Below are 22,103 nucleotides of genomic sequence, written 5' to 3'. Positions count from 1 at the left end.
ACATTGGAGTCCTCTGAGAATCAGTTTCATTGCCACTGCCATACTATTGCAATGTACTGGAAAATGAAGACTTAACAATTCAACAGCTTTACAGTAGACCAGTTAAAAGTTTAGCAAGCTGGTACTCTGACAACAAACTAAAAAGAAAAAAAAATCACAATCTAAAAAATACAGAGTAAGTTAAAAAACAAGGAAATAAAAAAGAATGCCCTCTAACGCACAGCTAGGAACTAGTGAACTGAATACTGGAAAGGTACTTTCGTGGACAAAGGCGATACTGCATTTAAAGTGCAACACTTCACTGTGCCACTCCCATACTGTGAAGAGAACAGACCCTTCCAAACCATCAGTCAGTCCCTGCATTGCATAAAAAAAAAAGTGTGCGCGGACACACACGCATGCGCACGCACATACACACACACACACACACAAAATCATTCCTTCTCCCCTTCCCCCCCCCCAAACAAAAAAACTCCTGAGAAAGAGTAAGGCTGGATTAGAAACCCACTCAATTGCAACAGGCAAGTCTGATATTTGTTCTTAACACGTTTGCTGTCAGAGGTCAAAACTTTTCATTATGGCATCATGGTCAAACTTGAAGCTCAAGAAAGCTCTCGATGAAAATGCAAATTTGTAATGGCCATTGCATGCCACAGAGTGTCCCTCTCCATGTTCCAGCAGTGGGTCTTCACTGGAGCAACACATCTCACATGCTGCATCTGCTTAAAGGGAGCGGGAAAGAAACATGGAACAAATTTAAACAGCTAGCGAGCAGTAAGTGGATCAACGACAGTATGCAAGGCTACAAGCCATGCACGAAACGCGTATTCAGTGAACAGCTACAGTAAAGTCTACGTCTGGTGATAAACTGTAAGGGCAAGTCGCACAGCCGTATTTACCAGGCATCTAGTGGCTCGGACAGATCTTAAAACTCATGACAATCTGGAGGCACTTTCAAAAGCCAATTTTACTCACAGGTTTCTGTTTTGCAAATCACATCTTAGTAAGGAGGAAATAATTGTGGCTCTATTTCCTGAACAGGAAGTAGAAAACTGAAAACACTCAAGAAGCTGTTGGACTAATCTGTATTAACTAGTGAAACTGTAGAGGGCAGGAAGTATGATAACACTTCATTACCAGCATTATGTTGATTCAGCTATTTTCTGAATCAAGCCTTGGTTATTTTTGCCCAGCAACAAGGTGAGAGCAGACAGTTTTCATAATTAATTAAACRGAGGAATTGCAAAACTACACAAAGCTGACAAAAAACAACAGTCTTCCTTAGAGGAATACTGCTTTGTAACATTTGGCAGAAGGGGAAAAAACAAACAAACAATCGTCTAGTGTCTTCAGCCCCAAATGCATGACAGCGGATGGAAATTCAGAGTGTACTTGCCTGTTTCAAAGTTATCTTGCAGTCTTCTTGGATTAAGCCTTTTTTCACATTTCTAGTTAAGAGAATGACCACATGTTACACACTTCRTAAGAAAATTACATTTATGTTCTTCGAGATATTGCTGAAGTGTCAGCTACAAGGCACCTTGGTTACCTTTGCTTTGACACGCCTCCTGATGCGGGAATTACGTCATTTACAACACAGAACATGAATTCTGTGATGCTGCTTTATCTAGTAAGCACACTCCAATTCCACCCAAGTGTTTCAGAAGCACGCAATCTTGCGAGTCAGCCAATCACTTTCAAGATAGAGGGTTTTAAAGAAGAATTTTGAGCAATTTCTGAATGTTTTAAGCCAGAAATTGCTTGCATATGATGGTGTGGAATCAAAGTGGCACACGCATATGCCTGTTCTTAAATCTGCCTGCCCTGAAAAGCTGGGGGTAGAGTATTTGCAAACAGGCTGCTACTACCACTTAGATCAGCATGCATTAAGGACAGAAACTTAAAACATCTCCAAAAAAGAATTAAGTGCTAGCACCATGGGTATACAGAGAAGTATAACCTTGTGCAATCTGTTAAAATTAAGAGCTTCCTGGCCTTCAAATTAGGTTAGAAAACATTTCTGGGAAATGTAGTGTTTAAACTTTAGTTCATAAACTAAATAATCATGAAAACACAAACAAAATAACACAGAAATATTCGGCCAAGTCTATAAAGAGCTTGCACACTAACTGTGGAGGATTAACAGTTCCACTCATTTCTAGAAAGATCCTGCAGACTACCACCATCATAAAATACAGCCTTTTTTATAAAGCCACARCATTTCTGGAAAGTCAATCCTCTAACTTTTCATTCTTCTACTCTCAGACCTAAATGCAGCTTAACCATTGCTTTCTACAAAAATGATTTCACAAGGAGGAGAGTTTATGTTTTCTGCATTTTTACATGAAAACAAAAAAGAAGGCAAGAAGTACAAGCCAAGATAAGTCTAGCTTACAGCTAATAAATAAGAAGAGCTAAAGCCTGGGCAAGCAGTTCTCCACTGCAGTTCAGCTTGGGGCTCAGTCGCACAAAAGCCAACTGAGCAGAATTAGAGAACTGTAAAACCAGTGGGGAGGAGAAGGGGGGAGAAGAGAAGATGTTAAGGAAGTAACTCAGTGAGTTCTCCCAGCCGGCAGAACTTTGGGGGCAAGGACAGTTACAACAAACAAGAGGTAGGAAAACAAGAATTCATAGTGGCGTTTACATGCTGCTGAAGAAAGCACAGGAGATGCTGGCACACAAAAGTCTAGCTGATATCTCAAAATTCATGCCAGAGAAGAGGGAAATAATTAAGTATATACTTTATAGTTTATCTAACTGTTGAAYAACAAAACTTGTTATTTAAAATAATGTCTGACATATTAATGTCTTATATAYAAGGTATACATAGATTTACAGTGACATACGTTAGCATATCACACTATAGTATACTATAACATGTTACCTGACAGGAACACAGCAAGCTGCAGGAGGACTGTCTACTGAAAGAGCTGACGAAATTCTCAGCAGATGAGATAAGCCTTATTTCCGAAATGCTAACTTAATAAGGTTTAGTACGCTTACCTATAGATGTATGTACATGTAAGTTAAGAAATGGCACATTCCTACAACATACCTACTGAATATTCTGTTCAAATATATTTTTGATAGATACGCACTCCCGCTATTACTGGAACCTGATAAATGAGACAGCCACTACATGTTTCTTACCAAGGCGTGGTTTTGCTTAGCTGGTTGACTGTGGACTCCGTTTGTTCGCTTCTTTTGGCTGGGAGTGTCTTGATATTGCTTTCTGCCATTGCCCCTCAAGTTCTGACTCAGCCATTACATCCAAAACATCGTAGAGACAACAGTTTAAATGGCAGCACTGAGCATCATTGCACTGTGACACTTTCTACTTGTTAACTAAACCCTCCCTCCCAGTACCTCAAAACATTTTAATATTTTTGTAGACAAACTGAAGCACACAGAAATTAACAAAGCAACATGCACTCAAGTTACAAAAGTTATCAGCTCTTACGCAGTCTCTTGCATATTACAGACGCATTGCTGTACAATAAATACAACGCAGTAAGTTCCCACATCCTGATACACACGTGCTAGTGGTATGCAGAGAACTTCAAAGAGGTATGTGAAGGACACCGAAGGGCGAGTGCCAACTGCTGTGCAGATCTGAAACAACTACAGCCTGACACCCACCCCCTCCAGTGTCAATACCAAGCAAGCGAGTCYGAGAACTCCTTGCAGGAATATTTTTCCCCCTTTTTTTGCAAGTTTTTCTTTTGCATGTTATGGCAATAAAATTCTTCAGTTCCAGGGCAGAATGATGAGTCTGGAAAATGTAACATACCTTTATTTTTAAAACTTCAGACATCTCTGGATGATTGTATGGCTTCTGTGGCTGTTTTGGCTTTACCCACTGCTCTCCCGAAAAGCCATCTGTAAACACCTGCTGACTACAGCGAAGTTTGGATCTGGCACATGAGAAAAAACAGGATTTACAACACAACTTCAAGGCTATTAATAGAAGAACAAAAATACATTAAAGTTTTCTGCCCCTCCAGAACAAGCTGAAGTGTCAAAACTATAATGATGCTCACTCCATTCACCCAGCTTTAGCTTGCCTGCTGGCAGGATGCCCATGCTCTGTGCAGACAGCAAGCTGTGCCCACCTGAGCATCTTTAATACGTCAGTGGTCAGTGCTCAGCTGACCCAAATTACTGCAGCGTAGCCTTCCTCATAGGAATCCAGGTTTGAAGATTTGCTTTACACTTTTAGTTTAGCTGAGACAAGAAAACAGTAGGACTTGTTTCCCTACCGATCCTTTCCAGTGTTCTTGAAAGGTTTCGCTCTGATTTTAGACTGTTTTTCCAATACCCCTCTCAGTACTACTACTTCTTTAAAAAGTCTTATTTCTCTTATGGAAGTAGCAAAAGCATTGAACTAAGTTATCTACTCGTTCCAATTGTTTTTTGGATTCCTATATATARGACTCAATAAATTATCTCAGTTCTGACATGATTGAGAATTCACCCTTCCCTCCATCCTCCCTCCCCTAAAAAAAGCACATAAAGACAGTAATTAAYTTTCCAACTTGTTTAAAATCCCCCAAGATATTCCTGTTATCTTATTAACCATTCCTATTCCTGAAACAGGAATATTCAGAGAGAAAGCTTTGTGCAACCAGTGTTTGCTAGAAAGGCTATAGACAGAGGAATTAAACTGACCTGGATCTTACCTCGCTTTTTCCACGTTGAGCTTAGAGGGTGTGCTCCCAGTAGATGAAAATCCATTGTCGCTATCTGAGGAATCTCCATTCCTTCGAGAAAGCCATTCCCTCAACGGCCTGTGACCAAGCAGACGTTCAACAAGATTCACTTACTAAAACAAGTCCGAAGAAATTAACCTGTTCTGAAAGGTACTGCCCTAGCATTTGGCTCATCTTGAACATACCTGATGAAGGGAATGGCCATAAAAAATTTGTTAGGTGCCAAACCTAGCTTGGACTTTGGGGTCATATCATTCCTGTGGCATGGTAATTTGTCAATGGAAAACCATTCGATATTCTGAAAAACAGAAAAAACCCACACTGCTGTAGCATTAGAAAATTTTACAAGTGCACCCCACCCACAATTATTTTCTTTAATTAAAAACTGTAACAAAAGACTTGAATTAACAGCCTAAAACAGCTTTCCACATAAGGCTAATTAATGACAAGCTATTCTTCTGACTGTAACTACACAATAATGGCTGCTACAGCACATATTCATTGTAAGATATATTATCTAAAATACAAAAATATATTACTCAAAATCTAGTTGCTGGATAGTTTTCAAAACCCAGAAACCACAACAAATCACTGTGTACTTGCCATAGTACAGAGGTAGCAGCTTTAAGTGACTTTCAAAGCCACTACTGTTCCTGCTACTTTTGAAGTGCCACCAAAACCAGACCACCAATAATAATTCAAAAAAAAATATCAAAAGCAAGAGAACTTAGTCTGCAGAATATGTTTCAGCTTCTGTTACAAAAGAAAAAAATGGGAAGAATACAGAATCTGTGTTAGAAGAATTTTTACATTACAATTTTAACTACCGTAACTGTATACTTTGTGGGATATGGGGAGATATCAAGAATTCTGATATGCATAAAAACCTGTATGAGCTTTTCTATTAATTAATCTAGCCCCTAAACCCAGCTCCAGTTAAGATAAATAAATTCAAAAGAAGTTACAAGCTGAGTGAGTTTCTAGAACAATTCTACATGAATTACAAAAATGACATGCCAGGTTGAACTATATCAGGTGAAGAAAGTACTTCAACATGTAGACAACCATCTTTTGTGGTAAGAACTCTACATAACTTTGACCATGTGCACAGGGGTGAAGAGAAAGGGAGAACGTTACTGTACTTTTTTTTAAAAAAAAAAATAGCAGTTCCCACTCTTTCATTTGGTGTTAAAACTGTATCACTGCAGTTCAGAGTTGCATGCCACTCCACTTCTATAAAATAATTCTTTAGTGCCAAACAATGAGTCTTGTCCAGTCAACCATTAGCACCTTTTCCCATTTTGAAATCTGATACCCTGGTCAGTGGCATCATCTGCATAAAAGAAATGGGGATAGCTGTTTTAAAGTGAATTGCAGTACTAGAAAAACATCCAGATTTCAAAGTTGATGGAGGTCACCCACAGTAACAAATCTTCCAGCAATTCTGACACTTGCATATCTGATTCTCCAGTTCACAATACCTGTTAACAGCCTAGTGGTACACAGACCATCTCAGATAGGTAGCTCCCAGCGCATGCTCCCTCCCCARTCTCCTCTTTCACACACACCATTCACTAAGTCAGACTGTGTTAGTCATAAGAGAAAGCACACAATACTTAGTTCCCTCCTCTAATATGCAGAGGACTGCATATCATCAATTAATAATTTTATCTTCAGTTATAGCTAGGAATAACATGAAATGAGTAAYGCATACACCACTTAGGTGAAAAGGAGGAGAGAATCAGTGTTTGCTTGCACGTTTTAATGCTGTTTTCACAATTAATGGAGATGTCAGATAGGTGGTCAAGAATCAGTCTTTCCATCAGAGTTGCAAGAAGTTTGTAAGACCTTACAGTGATGAGATGCCATCTGTAACTAGTATTTGAGACATTCATCACATCTGGCAGTTTCATTATTTTACAGGCCAAAAGCTTTAAAATATATATATATATATATATATATATATATATATACACACACACACACACACATATATTATATTATGTGTGTGTGTATGTATATATATTATAAAAAGAAAATTAAGAAAACACTCAACCTCTACAACAAAGCACCTTCACAATTAAACAAACCAATACATACCCGAATTTCCCTTCTAGTTTTGGGGTTGAATTTTGTGTTCTTTGGAACTCCTGGAATGATGTACAGCCGTGCTAACTGATCATTAATTCGCAGCTCAATGTATTCTTCTTTGCAGATATAATCTTTTATGTCAAACCCAGTTTCTTCAAACACCTGAGAGGCATATAGATTATATGAGTATATACATTAAGATTCATCATTTCAAAAGCTATCATCATGAGGGAAGGCACAACTAGTTTTCAGATCTACACAGGAAAGCAGGTTGCGGTTAACAAAAAACAAGCTTTAACAGATATATGCCTATTAACTGAAAGGGTATTTAAGATCCTATATACTTCACATTTCTTTAAGACAGACAGATCTATAATTAAAAAAAAAAAAGTCGAAACAACCTTATTAAACTTTCATTTATCAATTCATTAATATGAATGCGGAGTCTCAAGCTGGTCCTTCACGCTGCTCGATGCATGGAAGTCTAATTCCCAGGAAAGGCTAAAGTACAAACATCTGCAAACTCTAGCAAGTTTTATTTACAGCTCAATTGCTCTGTTCATTCAAATGATCTTTTTACCTTATGAAACTCCTACCCTCAAGATATATAACCCTTTTCAAATTCAGAATAAAAAACAGCAATAAGGTAGAATTACTTTGACTATTAAATTCAAGCTGGACATTAACACTGATAACAGGCAAATTTAAAACTACATCGTCTGCTAATCTCAGGAAAAGACAGAAGTGTTGTATCTGCTGGAGATTACTAGAAAGACAATGATGTTTCAAAAGAACATTTGTTAGTGTATTTTAAGGTCTATGTTTGCAGCAAAAGAAGGCTACAAGTTTCATTTCCAAAAATGGAGAGGAAATTAAAAACAAACAAGAAGATACAATTAATAAAAGCAAATATTAGATTAGTTAGTCTCCGAATTAGTACATATGACCTTTCATAAAAAACAGGAAACATCTTCCTATATAACTACATTAAAAGCAGCAGTTAAAAAGAACAAAAACTGAAAAACACAAGCAACCCACAAAAAACATGCTTYTTCAATTAAAAAGAAGATGCCTTTCAATCTTATTACTATAACCAATATTTTCCATTCCTAAAGGATATTTCCTGATGGTTCAATTGATTTCAGGGTAGAAATTCATCTCACCAAGAGAATAACCCATTCAGTGTTACTCTGCCCTCATCAATACCTGAAATACTACTGAACTGTATTTGTATTGCCCAGTGAAGATGCCTCAAATTAGACCATGTACAGTGTCACACAGATACAGTTTAGGGCTTTAGACAAGCACTGACTCAAGTGCAAGCAGCTGAAAGATTTATGCACAGATATTACGGTCATGTCCACTTCTGGCAGTATCTAAACTTAGAAGAATTTGCCAGGTTTGCCACAGTAGCAGTCTGTCCTGGAGAAGACAGCTCATAGCAAGAGCGTTACTCGCTCGTGTAATTTAAAGCAATTYTCCAAATGAAAAACACATCAAAGGAGTTTTTGCCAGTATAACTGTGCCTGCATTAAGGCTGTTGATAGCATGACACAAACTAAAGGGGAAGGGATATTTCATGTTATCCTTTCCCAAACTAGTTATGCCCACTTTCAACAAGCCCTTGTCAACTGTGCTGCAGTCCATATTTTTTTGGTCTCCTCTCCCTTCAAGTTGCAGTCCTTCAGACGATCCTTAATAATACCTGCCTAGCAAAAGTTTAATTAATATGCTCTTTTATGGGTGAGAAGAGATACTCACTGAATAATAAAGTTAACTTCATTGGCCTTCTGATCATCTTTCCTAATCCTTGAGCTATGCAATGACAGTCCACTGTATCTACAGCTCAGGTGTTTTACTCTTCGATAAGTCATACAATACTATATAAACAATGTTCTGCGCTCAGGAATCAGTAAGGAATCACATGACAGTTCACATCTGACTACTGCATAATAACGCACTGCTAAGATATAACACCTGATTTTGTTATTCTGAGTCCCTATGAAGTAGCTAAATGGTATAGAAAGCATCCTCAGAAAGTCAGAAATAGTAAGTTTTTCATTCATCTGTTTTCAACACATACACATAGGAAGAAAACACATGATTTCTCAGATGCTCACGCAGTTCAGTCAAGAAGAAAAATAATGCATCTTATTACTTTCCTTCATCAACTTAATTCTTTCTCAAGATAAAGTGTATTACGAGACTCTCAGTTATAGGAACACTGAGTTTATAACCAGTAAYATTCTTTTACAGTTTTTTTTTCAGTATACAACTCTAGTATAAGTTTCAGATTTCCTGCAGCAATAAATCCTGCAGATTACTTTTATAGTCTACTTGCCATATATAGTGATCCTTGGTCCTGTATCATTGAACAATTTAAAATAAAGTTTTTTGTAGGTTTTACATAACCTTCTACAACCTCCATCAACTACACATAGCCCTTCTTACCTAGGCTCAATTCCCACTCTTCCATTATCTTACAGTTCTGGTGGCTCTTGCAATTAATATTCCAAAAGCCATAGAGCAGAAGAAATCATTAAGAATAAATAAGTTATTTACCTGATTTTCATAAGCAGATACCTAAATAAAATGTCTTATTATCTAACGCATATATCCTGCTCTCAGCAAGATTTCTTTTCTTTATCTTAAAAGAAAAATTCAATTTAAGAGAATCAAACAAAACTTACCTCTCTAGCAGCACAGTCATGAGGAGCCTCTTCTTTATTTACCTTCCCTTTTGGAAAACCCCAACCAGACTTTGCTAAATAGCCCTGGACCAAAAGAACCTGCAGAAAACAAGAAATGCAACTGTCAACATCCATTATTCTAACCAATTTCTAGGAAACCTCTTTCCTTTAGCCCCACAGATAAACTTTTCACTGGATTGGTTCCTTCACTGGAGAAGGAACCAATCCTTAAGCAGTCATTACTCAGCTCTCTGATAAAGTTTTCTGTGTTCTGAGAGAGGCGGRAAAAAAAAGGAAAAAGAAAAGAAGAAAGAAAAGAAAGCAAAAGTGTACCTCATCTCCCATATTTTACACATACATTATATTCCTGTACACATTTCAACTGCATCATATTTCTGTCAGGTCTCTGTGAATCTGAACTGCCTCAATTTTATTTATTTATTTATTTTCAAGATGACTAAAGTGAATTACAAAAAGATTACTTTTCCCAGTTCACATCCCATGTGTCTAGCTAGTCCTTCACCATTATTTCCATACTTACATTTTCAAGTGTCTCATCAAGAATAATTGCACCATAGGTTGGCACTCCCATTTTATACTCCTTCCACTCATCTAAAACCTTCTGTACATCTTCACCTTGAGGCAGTAAAAAAGGGCAGTGATTGAAGAGTACAGCAGCAGGTTAAGGATGCTAAATTTATCCAGTTTCCAATCATATGCAGTCATACAAAGATACCTACTCAACATTTACAATAACCTTCTCAGAGTGTTTCCAGATATGTTCTCTTGGATGTGAAGAATACTACAGATTCTCACCGTGCAGAGGAAATACAAATAACATTTACAACTCTAGAACTTTGAAAGCAAATGTTCAAGTCCTTAAAAAAATCTTATCAAAATCCCAAAGACAGTATCAATAAAAAACCTTTAGTATTATATTTAAAAACAAATACCACAGCAGAAATAACATTCCTGGCAAATGTAAGCCAGAAAGAAAAAGGTGTAACGAACAAGTATTTTCTACTACACTATTTCTCTTCTGCTGCCTACAGCAGCACAACAGAAACTGCTTTAGTCTGAAAAATACTGCTATAACTTAAAAGTCTACCTGAAATTAATCAAAAACTCTACATAGTATCTAGTAACCAAAAAAATAATAACAATTTATTGCTAAAATAAGTACTTATAAGTACTGTCAGCCTTCCAAACCAAGTCTCTGATGTTCAAACTGACAAGGAATTAATTTGGACAGTGAAACCACAGATGATATTATTATGAAGGTTAGAACAAATAATCTAGTTCCATGTCAAAAAGGAATGGGAAAAGATTAAAATAAAAACACTTTCTATATGTTGGTATGAAATTTATTTGTCAAGTTTTTTTTTCCAACAAGGCACTGATCATATAAGTTCTGCTTTTTTTTCAGTAAGTGTCAGGCCTGGCAGAAGACAGCCATAGCAGTTCAGTAAAAATGCCTCCTCCTCCCTATCAACAGGACAGTTTCTATGAGAATCCTGCAGCAACTGCCAGAACTCCCAACAAATACATACTGCTTTCCATTGGGGAACATATACCACCTTTAGCTACACTCGCACCAAGTTTTTCAGTGAAAGGCTTTAAATAAGGAGAGAGCATACACTGAAGAGTTCCAACAGCTCATGTGAAACCCACCCAGTCTGCCAACCTGCAGCCATGAGGAAAAGTGAATAATCTTCCTTGCTTTCCACAGTTCCTAAGCAGCAAGAGAAATATCTCTTCTAGAAGCCACAAAACTATGGGAGCACTGAAAAGCTAAAAATCATGTCTAGTAGATAATCACCAGGACAGGAACATCTCCTGTTTGCATTCCATTTTCCTGTTGCAAATACAAGATACAAAGTTTTACTAACAGTAGGTAGTTTGCATTTTATCCACAGAGTCTGAAAACATTTATAGTAATAAAAAGGATATCAGCTTTAGCAAAGTCTCTTATCCCACACTGAGGTAATCCTGGTGTGTTTTGCATGTAGAAATCCAAGTAAAACCAATGGGCGAGTTCAATCTGAAAACATACTCTGATTGCATTGTCTCTCTCTTCACTTGGAATGTGCAAAATAAAYCGGCTGCCAGGAAAGAAAGAAAAATAAGATTAGACAAACCTATTGATTTAAATCTAACAATGAAAATGCAGTACAGCAGCAGTTTTCCTAATCTCTGAGTGCAGAGCAACAGATCTTCCTGGTGATCTGCACAGCAAAAAGTTTTCATGTGAAAGTTACAGCTTTTAAAATTAGGAAGGAAAATGTGTCATGAGGTCCCAAAACTCAATTACAAGTAATTAGTAAGTAATTTAACTGTTGTGAAAACAAAGAAGGTGAAGACAGCCTAAGTAAATGGCTATATTGCAAAAATTAAATAATTTTTAAATGCCCAGTAAAAAAATTTCACTGAATTCCAATATATTTCTTTTGAGCACAAGTTAAAACACATTCATGTATTTTTTCCACTAAAACACCACAGTAAAATATCATTTTTTGTAAATTTTAAAGTTTATCTACTTCTGGCAATATGATCTTATTCATTTCCTCAGTCTGAAGTAGGAAGTGGAAAATTGGTACATTTTTCRCATCTATTTTACAGGTACCTCCAGTTTGTACCTCCCAAAGTTAAAAGACGAGGCAACAGTAAGAAAGTAAGAGAAAGAAAAGAGAAAGGTCAAGCAATCCAAACCCTAAATTAAGACTCTGCAATAAGATGCTACATTAAGATTGTGCAGCTTCCACTCGTTTATCTAGGAGCCACAGAGTATAACTCAGTAGCAAGACAGTATGATGAAAAATGAAATGTGCATGTAAGTCCTGTTAAATAAAGGGTCAGAGCAGTCCTGCTATTGAAGCATACGYATAGATTAATTTGCCAGAACTAGAATTGTTATCTTTGTTTTCTGTAACTCTAGAACAGCCTAAGAGGAACTCTACAGACACTTGAAGACATTCTGTATCTGGCTTTAGCTTGCGACTTGTTTTTATATGCAGCCAAGTAACATTTCATCCACTGAAAAAGAATTAAGATGTAGCAGTTTTATTTACTAGCAGGTAAAAGCCATGATAGTTTTAAGAAGTTTCAGTGAAAGTGACATCAGATTTTTTTTTTTGGGGGGGGGTATCTTTCAAGGAATGGCTTTGCAATTAAATCATTTAACAATAATCACCACCTATACCTGATCCTCACACAGATCTCGGAAGTGGAATATAAAAGTCTACTTATTACTTCCTACAGTTGAAAAATGATTATTTTTAAGAGCTAGTTTATACTGGTTCTTCGTTACAGGCCTCAGTGCTATAGAATTTCAGTACCAGATTCTGTGAACTCACAGCTATGGATATTTGACTCAGAATATAGCACAATGTTACCTACAGTAATGGATAAATTCCACATGGGAAACAAAGCCTATAGTCTGAGTCTTTCATCTGATCTACTTGATTTACTAAATCCAACATGTAAGAGAATTTTTAATAACATGCAGTAAGAATCCCATCCCATTTAAGCTTAACTATAACCTACATAATTTTACTATATATTCCACTGCTGACAACCTGGCAAACATTGATGGTAATTAGTATCAGAGAGAACGTCCACTGGTACACATTGTTTTCTCCTACACAAGGAATCAATTTAATAATTTCCCTTTTTCAAGTAAACATTTAATTTGGTGCTAAATGCTATAGTTGCTACTAAATTGCCAACCTCTACCCCCAGCAAAATATATCATCACAGAAATACTGCAAACCACACCTTATATATACAAGAGCCTAATTAGTAACATTAGGCCATAAACCATACCTAAGAACATAATTTAGGCCTTCCTACAGGGTAAGTTTATATATGAAAATTAAGTTGCTTCAAGCCACTACAGATAATAAAAWGGAGATTTAGCCCAATTAATCATATAATTTAATGGTATTTCGTAATTTAAGATCAAAATTGTTGAATACAAGAAATCCACAGTCATCCTGCACAATGCATAAGAACTTAGAACCCAAAGATAAAACTAAAATAATAAAAACATATCACATCCACCCCTCAGGTCATACAAAATTAAGGTATCAGCTGAGGTGTCTTTGGTGCTGGCAACAGCCGTGAGAATTACCTGCAGGCACTAAACTGTAGCTGCCCTGCCCTGAACAATGGAATTATTACTTAGACTAACTGGCTGAATTAGGTGGCACAGCTTCAAATGATCTGAGGACCTATATATGAACCTCTTTGATTGTCTTTTGAGTGGGATCAAAGAAAAGTGATTTRGCTTGAAGAAAAATCTACATGCATTTTAATTCAGCAGTGTGTTATATTGACTATCTCTACAACCACTCACAGTGGTCTTTTTGTCACAGGGAACAGTATCAGATAACAAGCAGGTCAACTGCAAATACAGGCAGAGGTACTTAAGTTGAGCCCTCCTTACACAAGAGGGCTCTGCATTTAACAGACACTTTTCTACAGAGAATCCAAGCTTCAGGTGAAAGGAAAATATACCTGTCYGAAGAGAACCCAAGTCTGAAAGATACTCTGACACTCTCAAGATACACAAAGAGAGTGGCTGTGTTTTGTGGACATCTAAGGTTTAACTGAGCTTCTTGGTTTTAAAGTGAAATAAATGTATGTGTTATATATAAAAAAATATATTCACACACACAAAATCCTAAACTACTCAGCAAGCTTGACCTGAGATCAGATTTTTTTCTCTTTTTCTTTTTAGCTTAATAAAAGAAATACACATTTTTRCCATCTCCTAAAAATTTAACAACATTATTTAGACTTTTAGGTGACACACTATACAGTCCATATAGAAAAAGTAGAGATTTTCTAAGGGTCCTGTAACCTCCCAAAGCTTTTATTATACTGAAATTATCATAATATTCTAAATATTGAAGGCTCATTTGCCAGCAGGACTAACAACAAAAAAATAGTGTGGGTTGTGTTAAAAGATGTTAAATCTAATGTAAGCCCAATAACTAAGGAAAAAAACTTGCAAAGCTTCTCCTACTAAAATTTCCACATCATACAGAGACCGAAGATTGCAGAAGTAACAGATCTTCTAATATTCTGTTTACAGTTAACCACCCCAAGTGCATCACCACTGATCTTCCACTTCCTTATCTCCCTTGAGCCAAGGCCTGCATGGTCCTCTCACTTCTCCACTTTCTCTCTTTGTCAAAGCATTAGAGGCCAATTCCCCTACTCCTTTCAGTTGCTCTGCCCATGTCCAAAGCAGGGTAATATATTCGAAACAGGGCTGATCTGTCGGCAATAATGGAAGACAAGCCCCTAACCTACCAATTCATAGCTTTTTTTTTTTAATTAACGCCACACCAGTAGATTCATGCAAATACCAGACAAATCAGCATTTTAAAGGTAGAATATGACAGCAGCTCAAATGGAACACCATTACACAGACAGTGGGACTAAGCCTGAAACAACTTAAAATCCAGATTAGTCATGCTTCCACCAGCTTCCCTGCAGGCAGGCTATTTCAGTTCTAGAAGTATTTGAATTCCCCCTCCTGATTCTCTGGAATAGTCTTAATTCATTCTTTATACGTGAGCAGGCATCTAAAGGAAAAGYCCTGCCTCTGAGGGGTCTCTTTAGGGAGCTCAGAACAGACATTATAGATAAACAAACATGTTTCAGCGGCCAGACTTACAGAACTAAAATTAGTACCTATCCACTGCAAACTTTGACTCTTGCTTAGATACAAAATGAAACAGTAGTGCACTGAACAGGTCTGGTTTTCTGTGGAATTCTCAATTCTAAGCACCCTCATTCATCTGAAAACAGTAATTTCACGCAAGTGGACTATCCTTCACTTCTGGTAACCATTTTCTGTTGCACGTAAATACTTTAGAATCTGTTCAATGTAGTAAGATACAAGGATTATTTCATGTGTACACCACATTCAGTTCTGGGCATCAAATTCTGGGGATGATACAGATGAATCAGGAAGTCCAAAAGACAGCATTAGTGATGATCAGAGGTTGAGATCATAAGAAAACAAACAAAAAGTTTCTGTGTCTTACACTGAAAACTTAAATGTGTAGCCTTTAGGATGAGAAAAACTGATCACTCACTCTAAAAGGATCGGCAAACAATAGAGAACAATTTTGCAGTAATGGGTGTTCCTTGACCCCTTTTTCCCCTGTCCCACCAGACCACTCTTTTCTAGTAGAGGTAGATCAGCAGAAAGGACTCCTCATCACCTATCACCCCATCAACCAAACTAAACTTCTGAGCTATACGCATCACGTTAACTCATCACAACACGCACTGTATGAACCTTACGCTTACAACTCTCCTCTCACTCGCACAAACCTCGCCGATGCAGTTTTACTTCCTTRGCCAAACAGTACGAACTTTTGAACCTCGAAACACTGGAAGAAAAACATGAAGCATCCTCTGCTGCTCCACCCCCCTCCGCAATATTCTCGATTTCTTCCGCGCTGCTCATTTAGCGCTACATCGGTTTTCCACTCCGGTGCCGACTACAAAGCAGCAGGTACCTTCCGCACCCCGCCAGGGGAGCTTTCAAGAGGCTCCTGACGCGGCGGCACCTCCCGCCAACACGCCGATGCGGCCCCCGCGCACGCACAGCGCGAGGCTCCTCAGCAGCGCCGACCCCCTTCCRTTTCGCAGCCGCCGCAGGAGGTCCAACACCCCTTCCTTCCCGAGGCTCCCGGACCGCCTCCCTCCCGCCTCGCCCTCCAACCTTGCCCAAGAGCTCCGAAAAGCCCCGAGCCGACCGCGCTGCCGTGCCCAACGGACGGGCCCCGCGCGCACAAGGGGGGGGGGGGGGAGCCGCGCGCGCCCCCTCCCCCCTCAACGGCCGCGCGCCCGGGGCACCATGGGAGGGGGCGCCGCCGCCGCCGCCGCGGGGGGAGGGGGAGGGAGCTGCCCAGCCGGGGCTGCCCGGTGGGCGGTGGCCCGAGCTACCTGCACAGGTCGTCCAAAACGCTGCTGGGGATCTCGGCCCGTTTGGTCTCCATGGGGAAACGCGGCTCATCCCGACGCGACTGAGCCCGAACCAAGCGCGGCGGCAGAGGCGGGACTGCGCGGCGCCCGCCCAGCGCGCAGCGCGGCGGGGCGGGCCGAGGCGAGAGCGACAGCCCGCTGCGCCAATCCCCGCGTGCGCACCGCGCCGCGGGCCGCCCAGCGGGCCCACGCGACTCCGAAAGCAGAGCCAATCAGCTCGGGAGATATTGGGGCAAGAGACGAATCAGCCCATGGCGGGAGCGAGCCAATCGGCGCCACTGCGATCGCCATGCGCGCTGTGCGCCTGCGCACGGCAGCCCCGGCGGGCGGCGCGGCCGCCATTTCAGCCGGTGCGGCGCGGCGCTCGGCGACTCGCGGAGGCTCYTGGGGAGGCCCCGCGCCAGCTGCGCCGCCGGGACTCGCCTTCCATCTTCCCAGCGGCCCGCCGGGGCTTCGTGCAGGGCTGCAGCTTTTGTGCTGGGTGCCCGGGCTGCTCTGCTGAGCGCCAAACGCCGTTCGTTAAACGATGTTACCTCCTCGGGCCCTTGAGCGCGTTGCGCAGCTGTGCRTGAAGAAGTAAACTACTTTAAATCTGTCTTTGCTTCGTTCTTCTCATCTCAAATTCACTTTAGATGAGGGGGAAAAAAAACATTTGACAGCTGATAGGCTTTAAACAGATAATACAAAGCATCAGGTATAGGAGTTMTGTTTTTTATTCTCATTACCATAAAGATTTTAGGCTAAAGTCATAAAGTTTAATGATTGGGGATATTTAAACCTCACACTGTAAATAACCATAAGCACAGCAAGTATTTTTAACTCAAGACTAGAGGACAAGAAATCACATACCAAACAAAAACGTTTCCCAATTCACGTTAATGGAAAATAATTTCTGCTGCAGTTAGAGCCACCAGAGGGTGCCCACTGCGCAGTTCATAGAAGCTGTATGAAATGGTAATGAGGATACAGCCCTGTCTTAGGGAGCTACTTCCCTACTGTAAGCCAATAGCTGCTCTTGCCTTTGACTTCGATAGAAGTTTAAAGCTTATTTAAAGCTTATTTCTCAGCCTTGTTTCCTGAGTGGCCACGGTATGTCTGTCTGTAAACATTCCCCTTTGAAACAGCTGCGTCCATCTGTCTATGTGCTGCTTGCACCCTGCTCTGTTCCTCACCGAAGCACCCGAGCACTCTCAGACTCCACTTCCATGCCAGTCTCATCAATGCTGCTGCTGCTGCATTCCCTTACTCACAGGAAACACGTTGTAAAAAACGGTGAATAGTTTTCTACTAGTTTAGCTACATGAACTAGCAGAATCAGATACATTGATATTAGCAGAGGAAAGAGGATAAGAATGGATGACCAAGAGAAAGAAAGGATGCTGGCAGCACCAGTCCAGAGTGGCTTAATTGTTTGGGCGAATTTACATTTATGACTTACTACGATCAGCAGAAGGGGTAAGTCCCATTTTTAGCCTTCCCTCTGCTGCTCTATCCCTGACATTCCACCAGGTCTTGTATGAAGGCAATTCAACTCCCCAATTCAACTTTCAATCCTTTCAGAAGAAAACTTACCAGCAAAGAAAAAAAAATCTCACAGAGTGCAACTTTCCAAACTTAAAAAAGGGGAAAAGAGAGCCCTGATACCTCCAAAGTACAAGAGAAAGGCATTCAACTAGGTCTGGAAGCAGCAGTATTGTAAGAACACTTCAGAGCACAATCCTAGTAGAAGCCACAGATTTGCGAGTATTGGTGCCTTTCTTCAGCAAACACCACACARCAATATGACACACAATGACACCTGCCCCACCAACTCCTTTGCTGTTATATTTGAGATGACAAGTGGCTCACGCTACTTCCAGAAGTACTTTGCAGAAGAAGAGAAGTCAAGCACTAATAAAACCCTAATAYTGTTAAACAGAGGGACAGATGGGAAGGTGTGAGTGCAAATTGGTAAATACAGAAATACAAAGTACTGTAAGAGATACATAATTTGAATTACTTTCAACGTATTACTTCAAGTTATCACTTTTACTAATTGATAAAAGATGGTCTGTAAGTCAGTGGGCAGAGGCTTATACTGTCTAAAAATCATTCTGCTGGAGTCCATTTCCTTTTCTCTAACTTCTTATCYTGATGCCCATTTTCCACTTCTTGATTACTTGTAATTGCTGGGACATATATAACACAGAACACAAACATGAAATGTATCTTAAGCTTTTCCTACAGAAATTGTTGCACTTACAAGTGCTTACACGAAAAAAGCTGAAATTTCAAAGTGCAGTTTCCCTGGTGGAGCAGAACCTACACTGAAGCAGGGATTCGGGAAAAAAATCTTTTTTTTTTTTTTTAATGCATATATGATACCAGGAGCCCCCCTCCCCCACAACTATTAGAGGAAAAAATATTTTAGAAGCACACTTTGATACCATAGCTATCATTTCTGGTACTATTAGTCCATTCATTGTTTCTGGGAAGAAAAAAAAAAAAGACATGGCAGACAATGTAATTGTGTCTGATGTATAAGTTACGAAACACTGTTGGATAATAAGCTGCTTAATCTAGGAGGATTGAACTAACTGAAGAACATAATGAAAATTTAAACAAAGTGCTGTCAAGCCCTCAGGACAGGGGAGCTGGAAGAGGGCCCACTTGCACATTTCTGCTTGCTGCATTTTTGAAACATGCCCGAAAAGATTAGCTAGAACAGAAATTGAAGAAAAAAAAGTCTGTTAAGAATTTGGAACTGCTTATCACTGTTCCCCCACCACCCCCTATTTACAAGTTTGTTGTCAATGTTGTCCTGTCAAGCTGAAAGGGTAGTTGGGTACTAGGATCCCAGGTACAGAGCTGGGAAATTTTCCCTAGTACCCACAGCACCTCACAGCTCCAAACAGCTTGCAGAATAATCCGCTGATGTAGTCAAACAGGTTTTTAATCTTTGCTTATCAGTCAGTCCTGATTCCACAGCAAGACTATAATAAAAAAAAATAAATTAATGTTTGTTTGCTGTTTGTATTAGGGAAAGGAAAGAAGGTAGCAGAAAATAAAAAAGGGTGAGCAGTTTGCACACTTAGAAGGGAAGCTCAGAACAGGAGCTAGATTGCCCAGGAAAAGCTACAGCTGAGGGTGGAGAGAGTTTTGCTTGGGGAAACTGGCCAAGGTGGAGGATAGGTAGTTGAATAGGAGGAAACTCTCTCAGAAGCTAAGAAACAGCCAAACCTAGATCTCAACAATATGCTTTTGCAGCTCAAGTTAATTAGAACCAAGACTACGGTAGCACCTGGAGGGTCTGCAACCAAGTGACTTGGTTTGAGGCTTGCCTTCATTACCAGAAAAATAGATTTCTCCCAAACTGCACTCCAATAAACTATTTCTATACCAAAATCTCCAGTAAGGCATAGCTAACAGAGGTAGCAAGAGGGCTGAGAAGCGCTGACTTACTTTTGTAAGCAACAAGTTAATGCAAAAGTCTCCTGTTAGAGGAACGTATGTAAACCAAACAGTATCCAACTAAAAAGCCCAGATTAGCACAATGGGTATTAAGCGTGGGTATCCATAAAGGACCAGTGTTATCAGAGATCTGAGAGCTCAGCACTCCMAGTTGCCCAAGCTGATACTCTGAGTCAAATTTGCTTAAAAGCTAACCAGTGGCAATGTGACACTACTCCCCGGCTCTGCTCAGTTAGGAGGTGTTACAGGGCACACAGTGCAAGTGGGAGGGCTCACCCTGACACACGCCTCTGATGCACAACAGCAATCAACCAATGCTATACAACCTAAGCTGAGAAACAAATTGTTAAATATTTTGAAATRAGGTTTAGGTACAGCAAATTACCCACCCAAAGTTACTAAAAAATTAGGCCTAAACCCATGTATGTCTYAGTTCCCTGTTTATAAGGAAAGATCTGAAAGTAATCTGGCAGGGTTTGTGATTTTTTTTTTTAAATGAAAACCATCATAGAAAATACCACACATGGCATGAAATGCAAGAAATTATGAATCAGATATTCAGTAGAATATTTGGACGAAATATAAATCCTGACGAAATTCCCTGAACCCCGCAGAGGAGGTCAGAAACCTGTGGCAAAAAGAAGTCTGTGATCACGTAATTACTGGATATGTACARAACTTCCATAAACCTGCACAGAAAATCTGCATTTAAGCTTTTCTTAACATTATAGTACTTTATTCAAATAATCTTCAGGTGAAGTCTTTGTATTAATTTAATTAAAATAACATGTATAGTGTTATATATACACAGAACAAGCATGCAGTAAAGCACAGTGCATGCTTACAGGGCATGTCTATGTGATACACTTAAAGCAACACTGAGATCACACAGGCTTAACTGGATGATCCAATAACAATTTACACATCCCCTGGGCAGGATCATCCACTCAAACTCCAAGTTAAGCAGATTGCTGGAGGAAGCATGCACCTCTGCTAAAGCCGGAGGCTTACCTCTAATTCTTGCTGGGTGGATGATAGGAGTGGACCACAGCTCAGGGTGAAGACAAACAAGAAAACAGATTAAGAAGTCATAGAGCACATCTCATCTCTAGGCCTTTCTGCTGATACCATCAGACTAGACAGCTCAAACCACCAAAGTGGAGAAGCAGAAAAGAGACATGAATTTGCATTAATTAGAAAATGAAAGCAGAACAAGAAATAGTGTAAAAAGGGAAACAGAGGAATGGAGGAAGACCATAGAAAGAAAGTCTGCTGTGTGCCATTTTTTCTTTTTTTCATTTCCTCTTAAAAAGTAGCCCTCAGGGAAAGAGGAGACAGTCTCTTAAGCATGTGGCTTAAGGGTGAAATTCTCCCAGTCCAGGTGTCCCCGGTAGMCCATGACTTTAAGTGTCAGAGTTTGGAATGTCAGGGTAATTACTGCTAATGGCACAGTACCCTGGGCAAACTGGCTACCCTTGYGTGTGCTTTTACTTTGAGGATACAGTAGCAGGTCACTGCTACTTTCCAAACTTATAAGGTGGGAAGGTTCTCCTCTCTTGGCCCTCCCAGAGATTGTTCCCTTTTTTTTTTTAATTATTTTTTTTATTTTTATTTTATTTCTACTCATCTCCAGTCGAGACTCTCTAAACAGTTCACTAAATTCCTCTTATAATTTTCCCTTCTACGCTAGCAGCCTTCAGGTTGTAGTATCCTTCTTTGATCTTAGTATCAGGCTTTGCTGGGAACAAGAAGGAGCACTACTCAGTATGTTCTCCATACTGTGCCGGAAGAGCTTTTGTATTCTCTAGTACAGCACCTTTTGTTTCCTTTTGCCTTTTCAGGTTGATTCTTTTAATAATCCACTTTGCTCTTGCTCCACAGCAAATAATTCAWCATAAACACAGGAGTTACACAAATTACTGTTAGAAGTAATTTTCTCAACACATTGTAATACACCTCTTGTTTAGCACAGATCAAGCAGAGGAGATATTAGTTCAGTATCTAAAAATATGTCTTTTCTTTCAATTTTTTGTATTAGGTCTCCTTTTCTGTATTAGTTTGTGTCTCACTTGCCCTTCTCTACAGTCCTTCAGTTTTACATATATGACAAGACAGAACAGAATTTTAGAGGGTACCTGGAAAGTGTGATCTTTCACAC

The 22,103-nt window shown here is 39.5% G+C and overlaps 1 protein-coding gene across 2 annotated transcripts; it reads right to left on the bottom strand.

The window, feature by feature from the left end:
- Window positions 1-508: 508 nt before the first annotated feature.
- DCP2 (decapping mRNA 2) lies at window positions 509-16,589 on the bottom strand. 2 transcript variants are annotated; one of them, XM_085305373.1, is made up of 11 exons: window positions 16,457-16,589; window positions 11,441-11,592; window positions 10,032-10,159; window positions 9,491-9,589; window positions 6,810-6,962; window positions 4,895-5,007; window positions 4,680-4,787; window positions 3,791-3,914; window positions 3,151-3,252; window positions 1,397-1,448; window positions 509-719 (listed from the first exon to the last, which is right to left on the bottom strand). In XM_085305373.1, the coding sequence occupies exons 1-11, from the start codon at window positions 16,507-16,509 to the stop codon at window positions 556-558; spliced, it is 1,248 nt and encodes a 415-aa protein (XP_085161499.1). In that variant the 5' UTR covers window positions 16,510-16,589; the 3' UTR covers window positions 509-555. The 2 variants fall into 2 exon arrangements, with proteins under 2 accessions (XP_085161499.1, XP_085161498.1); XM_085305372.1 differs by lacking the exon at window positions 16,457-16,589 and adding an exon at window positions 15,839-15,960.
- Window positions 16,590-22,103: the final 5,514 nt, after the last annotated feature.

Source organism: Rhea americana, unplaced genomic scaffold (assembly GCF_003343005.1).
Source record: "Rhea americana isolate MKP2758 unplaced genomic scaffold, rheAme1 scaffold_22, whole genome shotgun sequence".
Lineage (NCBI taxonomy): Eukaryota > Metazoa > Chordata > Aves > Rheiformes > Rheidae > Rhea > Rhea americana.
Note: the sequence above shows the minus strand (reverse complement) of the source record. Positions and strands in the feature narration are given on the sequence as shown.